Here is a 12,024-nt window from a genome sequence, read left to right on the forward strand (position 1 = left end):
AAGAGTCAGCGGAGCCCTAGGTGCCCTAAATCAGCTTAGATAATCTCTATAAATCCATTAACCTGGTTAAGGTGGGACGCATGCATCTTACCAGAAGCCTGCACTTCATTGACGTACTGCAGGAGATCCTGCCCTTGGTGGATGACATCAAAGGTCAGGTTATTCATGGTCAAAGCTTTGTCTGCATGGTGCTGGAGCCTTTGCTCAGCGATGGTGAGATCCTCGGTGTCAAAATCGTTCATCTGCTGCGAGAGCTCGTCGTTCCAGGACTCAAGGTCTGAAATGATCTAAAGCGGGAGAAATTGTAGAAGAAGAAAACACACTGAGCACATGAGTAAGAACAACAAAGGCTGTGGCTATCCAGTGGAACTCAAAAGGCATCAAAGGATCAATCACTTGGTTTAAAAAATAACAAAGCAGTCTACTCTCCAAGAACAAGTTTGCTTTTTGTAACACCTGGGGATCAAGAGAACTAAGGAACCCACATTAGAATCTCAGGTACACTGGAGAGATGCAAACATTGTGGACAATGAATGCCATGAGAACAGGAGACCGTCATCGTGCGATGTAGGAAGTCACTAACAATAACAAGCTGTTGTCCTTTTCTGAGCACGTTTGGCAGGAGTCGGCAGCCGTGGTATGTGTGAATACCAAAGACAATAGGAATTGTAGTCAAAGAAGCCTAGATATCAGACCAAGATTATTAGATGGGATGTTCTTGTTTCATGTGCAGGTCTAGTTAACACGACTAAGGTCTCAATGTTGTGAAAGGGGTTGATGGGTCAACGAGAAGCTTTTAGACTTTGGGTAGCATTTTGGGACAGGAGAAACTGTGTTTGAAAAGGTGGGATCTCCTTGAACTGGAATCAGTACTAAAAGATTGTAAGAGACATTTTGAACTTCACTTCCGAGGGAAAGACAAGTTCCACGGAGCACCCAGATTGGACAGTTTAAAGGACAGAGGCTGATTACAAGCTGACAAATGAAAACCAGACCTGAAATCTATATAAGCCATCTATCTCAAAGCAGCTGTTCATAAACTCATAGGGAGAAGACTTTAGTTTGCAGTCAATGTTTGAAGGAGGACAGAGGCATCCATTTGTATGTTCAACAGCTGGCTGGAACACAAATCACGGGATACGAACTGAAGAACAGAGGCAGAATCGGTGGGCAACACTGATATTGGATGGAGGAAGAAAGACTTCACACTCGCCTCAGCTGAAGTTTTAAAATGGATTTAATGGGAAGCACTGAGTATGTGGTTGGGGATCATCTGCTCAGAGGTTTTTAGCAGGGGCAATTAGAATAAGTCCTATTATCTGATTATTGATGCAAACCATCAAAATGTATTTTCTATTGTTAAGTTTTTACCTCTATTTTCAGTAGTACATTTTGTTTTATTTTATTGCTATGGCTAGTGGCTGATGCAAATAAAGATTCTTCTAATCTATGTAAGTCATCACAGTTTCTGAACATGGATTGTGAAAGAGGGACTGAACTAAAACCAGTTTAAAAAAGGGGGCTGTACAATGCATGGAATTAAAGGTTTTGTGCTTGCAATTTAAAGCAATAGAATGAAGAACTGCCAATGTCTGTGGAGCTTTCCAAAACTAAAACATATGGAGCATCAGAAGCATTTAAGCAGACATAAATATATTGATACTTAAGGGAATGATGAACAAAGGAGAAAGGAACAGATAACTAACAAAGCAACCTGTAAGGAGTACTTATATTTTTTCTCTCTCTCTGGTCTCAACAGATATATTCATTCATTCACACCACATTCCTGAAAAACAGGTAGGGGATGGCTGTAAATTCAGACTCCTTGACAGCAAAATAGATTGAACTTTCCCAGGGCTATAACTGTCTGCATTAGCACTGAGATTACAATCCTTAAGTACCCAGTCATGTCTCTTTCTGTGGGGGGTTAAAGGAAACCAAATCAATCAGAGGAAACAACCAACAGCTTCATATTTTTGCTCTTCTAGTGAAACTCCCCATTTTAAACCCAGCCCACCCTTCAGGCGAGAAAGGAGAAAAAAACCACAACATTTCTGTGGAAATTGAAGGCTCACATCAATGGCGTCTCTCTCAAATATCCGCAGCTGTAAGAAGAGCTCCAGTTTTATTTTGCGCTCCTGAAACAGCTCCTCCATCTGTGACTGGGCCTCATCCAGCTGCTGAAGGACCGTCTCTATGTGATTGATGGAGCTGTTGTGGGGGGTCTTGTTACTTGAGATGGCAGAATCCCTATTAAAAAGGGGGGAGAAAAACTTCTAAGTAGGAAAACATGACCTGAAAGGAAACATGTGTACATGAACAGTAGTCTCCACTGCCTTTCTTGTCCTGCGGGAGTCAAAGGGAAAGGGCCAGTCCTTGCCACTGGTTTTCAAATCCTCTTCCCTCAGGAAACCCTTTCCACATCTCCTCAAGGGCTGAGGAATCAGAGCTTGGGTGTCTAGCACAGGGTTCTTCAGCACACTCACAGGATTCTTCAGCGCCACAACTATAACGTAATGAATTCAGCAGAACGGAAGGAGGAAGGTGGGTTGGGCTACAAAATTTTGGGCTCTCACAGGGTGCCGTTGGAATTTGAAAGTCTGTCCCTAAAGGGAGGGTGGGCACAGCGTCTGTCAATTTGCATTTCTTAGTGCAGAAAGTACAGTGGTACCTCGTGCTGCGTAACATCCAGGTTACGGAATCTTTGGGTTACGGTCGCAGCAAACCCAGAAGTGTATACTTCTGGGTTTTGCCATGCGCGCATGCACAGAAGTGCTCTGCACACGCAGAAATGCTCAATCACACCGCGCGCATGTGAAGAAGGGCGCCTCCGGTTATCAAGTTTTCGAGATACGTCTGGGCCTCCGGAACGGATCCCATTCATAACCACTGTATTGATCAGACGTGTAGAGATCTTTCCTATTCTAATTACAGTAGTAGCTCATTTTGCGACCGGGATCCGTTCCAGAGCCCCAGTCGCTGGCCGAAAAGGACACTGGACAAAGCACCGCGTCTGTGCACATGGGCGGAGCGGTTTGCGCTTCTGCGCATGCGGCGAACCCAGAAGTAACCCAGGTACTTCCGGGTTTGCCACAGACGTTGGATGGAACAGGCGCTCGACGAAGTGGACGCTAGACGAGGTACCACTGTAATTCAAGAGGGTTCTGGAAGCTTCTCTGTGTGAAAGAAACAAGCAGAAGGTGCATGATGTTTGGGTTATTCCTTCAGAGAAGCTGAATACAGCTGGCTTAAACTGGTTCTGTTATCTCTTTCTGTCAAGGGCATGCTGACTATAAAAAGTAAGGCCAGAAGGAGCCTGGGTTTCTCTTTATCTTTCTGTCTCTCTTTCCTTCTGGTGTGGTGTCCTGTATATAGTACGCTTAGTGTTTAGGTTTTAGACTTATTATGTTATTGTAAGTTTAAGTTAAGTCTGCTGCAACTGGATTTCTTATGGACAGTGCCAACCCTGAATGTGATGGATTTGTGACCATTATGCTCATCTGCCTTCAGTAGCAGTAAAGCTCTGCTGGATGAAATTTTAATTGCCTCTGGGAATCCTGCGGTGTGTTTAAGGTTTTACTCTGCTAACTATATGCTGGAGTCTGCTCTGGATCAATGTTGAGGTTACCAGAGCATAGACAACAGTAGTTAGGCTATCCCTGTCCAGATAGGGGCGCAGCTGGGCCACCAGCCGAAGCAGACGGAAGGCGTTACAGAAGGAACGGCACAGAACACAACGCAGGGCTGCTCTTTCCAGGGAAGTCAACCTCTTACCTCAGCTGCTGTATCAGATCCTCGCCTTCCTTGATGACGTTCACCGTCACCTGAAGAGTGGTCTGCTGCTGCTGCCCAAACCTTTTGATCAGCTCCTGCACGGCCTCCACCGACTCTGCGTAGACATCGTCCAGCAGTTCCTTCTGCAGCTCTTCCAGCCACGTCCAGAGCTGCGGGAGGAAGAAGAAAAATCAGCAAAGAAATAAGCCTGCTTGAAGAAAACAAACCGGGAAACAAATTGGGTTTCCCAGCCCCCCTCCCTTTGCCATTTTCCTGTTGGCAGTTTACGGAAAATTGGTTGCGATGTGAATATAATGCTAGTTAGCATTTATACAGCCCCCGAGTATTATTCAGTCTGTGCCGCAGATGGGAGAGGAGCGTTGGGGGGAAACGGCGGCTCTCCTCCAGTCACCCAGTGAGTCTTCAGGAAAAGCCGAGATTTAAAACTGGAGCTCCCTGCTCACAGCTGGTAGAGCATAGTGGCTCCGAGTGCGAGCCAGATAAAGTCCCCAGTTCAAGTCTCACCTCAGTCTGAACACATTAGGGAGCCTTAGGCAAGCCAGTGCTTTTCAATTCTAGTTCCCCACCCTCCACCTGCAATACTAAGATAATAAGCGTTACTTATATTACTGTGTTTCTGAGGCTGTAAAGATTCTGAGCTATTCTTAATTAATTACCGTATTTTTTGCTCTATAAGACTCACTTTTTCCCTCCTAAAAAGTAAGGGGAAATGTGTGTGCGTCTTATGGAGCGAATGCAGGCTGCGCAGCTATCCCAGAAGCCAGAACAGCAAGAGGGATTGCTGCTTTCACTGCGCAGCGATCTCTCTTACTGTTCTGGCTTCTGAGATTCAGAATATTTTTTTTCTTGTTCTCCTCCTCCAAAAACTAGGTGTGTCTTGTGGTCTGGTGCGTCTTATAGAGCGAAAAATACGGTAAATTTGCATGCTGCCCTTGCTGAGAGAGCATGCTACCAGTTTGTAAAATCGTGTAACCGAATACTTTGCACAATACCTCCATCTCTTTTCAGGAATCAAAGCAGCAGAAGCAATTTGAATTTAAAGCAATTTAAGATTCATTTCAGAGTTACTTCCCCTACCTCAATGTTCAAGAGTCTGATATAAAGAATCTGAGAGCGGACACTTGTTCCATGTGGCAGTCTTGCACCCTGACTATTCTGACATTGCAAAAGTGCTGTGCCATTTCTGGATTCCCATTTGCATCTTTAACGTAAAGCAAAAGGGGAGCAATGTCCCCAAAAAGCGGATTGAGAAACAGACCGCTTTGTGTTTGGCACAGCACTTTTTCTCTAAGTGCTAAAAACCCTTCTGATCATACGGCTGTTAAATCACACGAGATTCATTGTGACACAAATACAGAAAATGTGGCAAGAAAAGCAAACAATAAATTTATATTAGAAGAAGAAGAGGAGTTTGGACTTGATACCCTGCCTTTCACTCCCCTTAAGGAGTCTCAAAGCGGCTAACAATCTCCTTTCCTTCCTCCCCCACAACAAACACTCTGTGAGGTGAGTGAGGCTGAGAGACTTCAAAGAAGTGTGACTAGCCCAAGGTCATGTGGAGGAACAGGGAATCGAACCCGGTTCACCAGATTACGAGTCCACTGCTCTTAACCACTACACCACACATTAGTTTTCTGCAGTGAAGTCTCATTTCTCAAGACTGCGAAAGCTTCAGACTCTTTTGGAACATGCCTGCTAATCCTCATCTAATGCCAATAAAGGCCTCTATTCTTCCAATCTAGTCTGGACTTTTGCAGAAATCAGGAGGAAGACACTTGCACCAACGACCGAGAAAGTAGTTGACACGGCTTTCTAAACACCACAGGCAGTTTGACACAAAAAGTATCTGGACGCTCATTTCACAAGACACCACAAATCTTCCACAAAGAGTTGACAGAGTTGATTTGTTCCCTGAGCTTTGGCACTGCTGCGCAAACACCTGGCCAGCGCTCGTTCCAGCTTTTCCCATTGGAGGAAAGGAAGTTATTTAAATGCACATTTGTACGGCTGACAGTCAAAAAGTTATGAGCACAGACACATGCAGACATTACTCAAAGCACCTTTTGAACAACCTCCCGCCCCGACTTTGCGTTACTCGGGGAATGTTGATAAGCGGCACTCTGGGAAATGGCCGAAGGTTTTCTGCCATTAATCCCTGCCCTGGGGTTTCCATCTAAGCAACAGTTGCTGTAAACAAGACTCCTTTTCCTACTCATCTTGCTCAAGACAAGAGTCTCTCACTCAGCTCCTCATTACAGGCACAAGGCAGAGCCAGACCCATTGCAAGATGCTCAGTTCACGATCCATTTGAGCACTGAAGCTGAAATAACAACCACCCATGAAAGGTCAGGGTTTTTTCTTTGGGTTTTGGGTTTAAATCGGTTTGTGAGCCTGCTCACAAAAATGCTTTGAACTTTTGCCTCCAGGTTATAATTTTGGGCCACTGAGCATTCAACGAATATCAGTGTTAAGTAGAAGAAGAAGAAGAGTTTGGATTTGATATCCCGCTTTATCACTACCCGAAGGAGTCTCAAAGCGGCTAACATTCTCCTTTCCCTTCCTCCCCCACAACAAACACTGTGAGGTGAGTGGGGTTGAGAGACTTCAGAGAAGTGTGACTAGCCCAAGGTCACCCAGCAGCTGCATGTGGAGGAGCGGAGATGCGAACCCGGTTCACCAGATTACGAGTCCACCGCTCTTAACCACTACACCATACTGGCTCTCCAGTTACTTGTGAAGTTAAGTTCACCTTCCACATCTGAGGCGAGGAATTAGGGGCCTGGTCGATATGAAGACCCCAAGAAACACAAATCTGTGAACGTTTGGAATAGCACCCACTATTAATCTGGTTGTTGCCAATGTGCAGGAGTGGCCCACCCATGAGGCAGACTGAGGCAACTGCCTCAGGCGGCAGAATCCAAGGGCCGTCTCTGCTGGAGGAGACGCAGCTACAGCGGCTTCCAGGTTCTGGCAAGACCTCAGCGAGAATCCTGTGAAATTTCACAAAGTCCTCACACAGCCTTACTGAGGTGCTAGTACAATATTAAGTTGTGCTGAGCTGAGGTAAGGCGTGTGAACTTGTTTGAGTAACTATAGTGGCAAGGGCAGGCAGTGTGGCACGCAAACAGGGTGGTACCTTCTCGTTTCGCCTCAGGCGGCAAAAACAGGATGGGCCGCCCTCGCCAATGTGGGAAGGTCCGTGTGCAATTCCCACTTGCGCATGCAAATGGATTCCACTGATAATATCCAAGGTTGGTGCAGAGAAATCACTGTCTCCAATCGGCGAGGTGCAAAGTGCCACATTTCCCAATGACACCACAGGGTGCCATCACTTTTCTGGAAACACCTGGTCATGGCACAAAACCATCTTACAGTCATACCTCGGGATAAATATGCTTCAGGATAAGTATTTTCGGGTTGCACTCTGCAGCGACCTGGAAGTAACGGAGTGCGTTACTTCCGGGTTTCGCTGCTCGCGCATGTGCAGACGGTCAAAATGACGTCATGCGCATGAGCGGAAGCGGCGAAACGCGGCCCGCGCACGTGCAGACACGTCTTATGTTCTGTTCAGGATGCAAACTGGGCTCCAGAACGGATCCCGTTCGCACCACTGTATTGCAATCAAGCAGGAAGAACAATGCCATTATAGTTACTCAAACTGAGTTCACACGCCTTACCTCAGCTCAGCACAACTTAATATGCACAGAACCCTAGAATTGTAGAGTTGGAAGGGACCCTGAGGGTCATCTAGGCCAACCCCCTGCAACACAGGAATCTCAACTAAAGCATCCATGACAGGTCTCTGCTTGAAATCCTCCAATGAGGGAGAGTCCACCACCTTCTAAGGCAGTCTGATCCATGTCAAACAGCTCCCACCATCAGAAAGCCCTTCCTGATGCTCGTTCAGAATCTCCTCTCCTGCAACTTGAATCCATCTGTTCAGGTCTCCAGAGCAGGAGAAAACAAGCTTGCTCTATCTTCCATGTGACAGCCCTTAAGATATTTGAAGATGGCTATCATATCCTCCTCTCAGGCTCCTGCCTGCTGATTGGTTGCTTATTTATCAACCACACCTGTATCCCATTTCTCTTCCATAAAGCTCAAAGCAGGACTGGGTTGCCCCCTACTGCCAACGATCACCTTGAAGGTTAGGTTGGGACAGACAAATTGGTCCCAGATCCCCTTGTGGACTTGATGGCTGAACTGAGATTCAAACCTAAGCTTCCCTGATCCACCTCCAATATACTCATTCCGGTTATCACAGGGGTTGCTAAAAACAGCACCAGGAATTCACATTAAATTACAGCTGCACTGTTGGTAGGTTAGATAGAATATTTCCTTAATACACCATGGAATATTGCCATATCTAAGACAAGGAATAGATGCGGAGAAATTGGAGGGGGCAGGTTTGAAGCCAGGGTATTATTTCTCTGCACTGGGGGAAAGCTAGGCACCATTCCAATACATCTGCACTGGCTTCCCAACGTTTATGAATCACATCTAATTGTATCCTCCATCAAAGCCGCTTCCGATTTTTACTCAAGTAGTACATCTTAAGGCTTTATTTAAGATCCTTCTGGCAGGTGACCTTCATCACGGCACGAGCTCCTTTCAATCAATGCCTTCTTGCCAGAATTAGTTGCAAGCCCTTTCAGAACCAAAGAACAACTTATGTCTTAGAACAAACACTAACAGATATGGACACAGGCAGACATCTACTTTTAGTTGCCACTGAAACCCAGCTTTTCTCTCCCAAGTCTGCAGGAAGGCAGGGACACATCTATGTACAGTGGTACCTCCGGTTACGAACTTAATTAGTTCCGGAGGTCCGTTCTTAAGCGGAAACCGCTCGTAACATGAGGCGCGCTTTCGCTAATGGCACCTCCCGCTGCCGCTGTGCGACTTCCGCTTGTGTCCCAGGACAAAGTTCACAACCGGGAGCATCTACTTCTGGGTTAGAGGAGCTTGTAACCCAAAGCGTTCACAAGGAGGACGGTACGTAACACGAGGTTTAACTGTACACACATGCTGCATGCATGTGAATGCACACATGCCCAAATACAGCCTAAATGGACACCATAAAACCAAATTCAACTGAACATTTCCTCCGCTACAAATGACAGAGAAACCTTCCCGCCTCAAAGTGGAGATTGCCATTTGCGAATAATGGAAAGACAGATGACACTTTCTGGGGCAAACAAATCGAGCAATGCTACACCGAGATCATAAAAGCCATTCTGATTCAAAGCCAAGCTTGCTGTTTGCGTGTTACATCCAGAGTAAGGGTGAGAACACGACAGACAGGAAGTTGCTATGTAATGAGGTAAGAGAAAGTAGCTTCAAGTGCCAAGGGGAAGCATTTTAACTTCGAAAATGGCCTAATTTGCAACTCAGATGCACAAGAGAGAAATGGAAACAATGATTTTGTTCCTGGAAAAAGGGAAACTACATTTTTCTCAATACAGTAAACCTTATGATTAAGGCTGCTGAAAACAACTGACTTTGGAGTTTAAGAAGACAGAGCGAGATTTTCACATGTGGGGGCCAACTCTGCTATTAGGCAGAGTGAGGCAGCTGCCGCATGCCTTGCCTTGCGCCTCCAAAACTAGCCTGCTTTCCAAGGTACGGCGGGGGTGGGAATGTTTTTCTGTCACCAACAATGAAGTAACATTCAACTGTCAGTCCAGTTGACTTCTGCACATGGAATGAGGGAGTTCTTGGCCTTCACCTCAGGCAAAAGAAAATGTATTGGGTCAGCCCTGCACTGAAGATTCATACTCTATGCAGAAGATGAGCAGATATTTGCTACAAACTTAATGGCATGGCTTCAAACTGCCTCAAGCAATGGTAGGTTTTATGAGCTTGCTGAGAATGGTTTTCTTCCTTAAAATATCTCCAGGCCGCTTTTCGGGGTGAATGCCCACACAAAGAAGCTGACAAATACATAATGGATAAAACAAAACACAAGCGCTAAGAGCCTGAGTGCTTCTGACAACGAGCTGAAAATCCTGGTCAGGCAGGAATTGTGAAAAGCGCCAGGCCCTTCCACGGCTGAAAGCCTTCGCTTCTTCCTAACACACTTGTTATCAGAGATCAGAACTGTGGAAGCAGATTCAGAACCTGGCTTCAAATCTCAGTTAAAAGGTAACCCTGGTTAAGGGTGGGCAAAAGATATTGGGAGCCAGTGGAGGGAAACGATTGCAGTTCCACAACTCCCAATCTTCTACTGCATGATCAGTTTGTTCATTTTTAACTGTTGATGGTTTTTAGGTCGCATATTTGTCGTATTTTGCACCGTCTCAACTTTGCCCAGGCTGCCCTGTGTACTTTTGCAGAAATGTGGGATATAATTTCATAATAAATAAAAATAACGAGTCCCCTAGCTCCGGGAAATATGACTTGGGCCCAGGAAAAGCTTTAGCTTGCCAAAGCGCACAGTCAGAAGAGGAGGTCCGCCAGAGGACAGGTTGCAAGGACTCCATCAAATCTGAAGTCATCCTTGCCCAAGCCAGTTTGAAACTGGCTTACATTAAATTACGGTCCCAGAACTATCATTGACGTATACACTTTGCTGCTTACTTACCTCTTTAACGTGAGTGTGAAAAGACACGGACATGTCCAAGAGAATCTTGCGTTGCTCTACACGCCGAACGAAATCTTGAATCCGGTCTTCCAACTGGTGTGCCGCCTGATAAATCTCTTCGGGGTCACACTCTCCTGTCTGCGCCAGCTGCTCAGCTGCTTCTAGCAACTTGTCTGCATTGGTGTATGTATTCTACAGAAAAACCAGGGCAAGGGTTATTGCAAAAAGGAAATTTCTGCAGGGATTTACCGTATTTTTCTGTCTGTAAGACGCCCCCAATTTTGGGGGACTCTGATTTAAGAAAATGGTAGGAGAGGTATCCGTGTATAAGACGCCCCCAAATTTTTGACATTATTTTTTAGGGGGAAACCTAGTCTTATACACGGAAAAATATGGTAATCTCTACCATAATCTTACAACACATCTGTAGGAAGAGATTCCCCCAAGTTTACCAAAAAAACAACAACCCACAAGCACCTGATCCACTGAAGTTTGTCATTTTCATAGCTAACTTTGTTCAGTTCCTCTAAATTTTTGTACCCAACGCACAGCACAGCTCCTGGTTGCTGTTTCTATTTTTTATTCCACCCTGCTTGTTTTTATATTTTTTATTTATACTTTTTAATAGTGATAGTGTTTTATTTGGCTGACATTTTTAGATTGCAACTTTAAGGATTGTAATCTATTACAGTCGTACCTTGGTTTTCGAACAGCTTAGTTCCCGAATGTTTCGGCTACCAAATGCCACAAACCCGGAAGCGACTTTTCCTGTTTGCAAACTATTTTTGGAAGCTGAATGTCCAATGGGGCTTCCGTGGCTTCCAATTGGCTGCAGGAGCTTCCTGCAGCCATTCAGAAGCCGCACTTTGGTTTCTGAACGTTTTGGAAGTCAAACGGACTTCCCGAACAGACTTCTGGAACGGATTCCGTTCAACTTCCAAGGTACAACTGTATTATGAATTGTTAGTGTTTGCAATGTTGTGAGCTGCCTTGGGAGGGTCAGCTCAGAAAGGTGGCCTAGCAATTTGGAAAACAAATCTCTGCCGAGAACACAAGACACAGACCAGGAGCACAGAACTTAGAACCCACTGACAAGAGCTATTTCCAAACTGATGGGATGCCAATGGCACATAATCCTAGATGAATAGTTCTTCCACACCGCTACCATGAACATCAAGAATGAAAGAAAGGAACTCCAGAACTGGCCGAATTCCTGCCTGAATTCCAGTGCTTTATATTTGAAACACAAACAGTTCTGATTAAACTCAATGGACCACAAAAGTAAAGCTCTGTCTTAATAAAGACGATCAGCGGTTTACAGATCTGTTTTTCGCTAGGTTGCTTGTGATGTCGTTAGCCATAGCTTCCTGTTCAGGGAACTACTTTTAACGTGGTGGGAATGTAAAAAAGTAAAGAACTTCTGGGAAATGATATATAATGAGATGAAAAAGATGTTGAAATATACATTTTTTTAAAAACCAGAAGCATTTTTACTTGGTATTATAGGTCAGGACATTAATAGGCAAGATGTTAAATTGTTTTTACATGCAACAACTGCGGCAAGAGTATTGTTAGCCCAGAAATGGAAACAAGAAGAAATTCCAACGAAAGAAGAATGGCAGACGAAATTAATGGACTATGCAGAA

At 45.1% G+C, this 12,024-nt stretch overlaps 1 protein-coding gene across 9 annotated transcripts in view; it reads right to left on the reverse strand.

Moving 5' to 3' along the window:
• Positions 1-12,024, reverse strand: part of TRIO (trio Rho guanine nucleotide exchange factor) — a 268,089-nt gene that overhangs the window by 138,986 nt on the left and 117,079 nt on the right. For all 9 annotated transcript variants that reach the window (XR_014550935.1, XR_014550936.1, XM_083624561.1 and 6 more), the window contains exons 11-14: positions 10,379-10,570; positions 3,775-3,944; positions 2,076-2,250; positions 92-287 (exon numbers count right to left, since the gene is read on the reverse strand). Coding sequence is in view for 7 of the 9 variants with exons in the window: in XM_083624561.1 (XP_083480687.1) it covers positions 92-287; positions 2,076-2,250; positions 3,775-3,944; positions 10,379-10,570 (733 nt within the window). In the remaining 2 variants the exon portion in view is untranslated. The remainder of the gene's footprint in view (positions 1-91; positions 288-2,075; positions 2,251-3,774; positions 3,945-10,378; positions 10,571-12,024) is intronic.

The sequence above is a fragment of the Podarcis filfolensis genome (assembly GCF_964270895.1).
Source record: "Podarcis filfolensis genome assembly, chromosome: 7".
NCBI lineage: Eukaryota > Metazoa > Chordata > Lepidosauria > Squamata > Lacertidae > Podarcis > Podarcis filfolensis.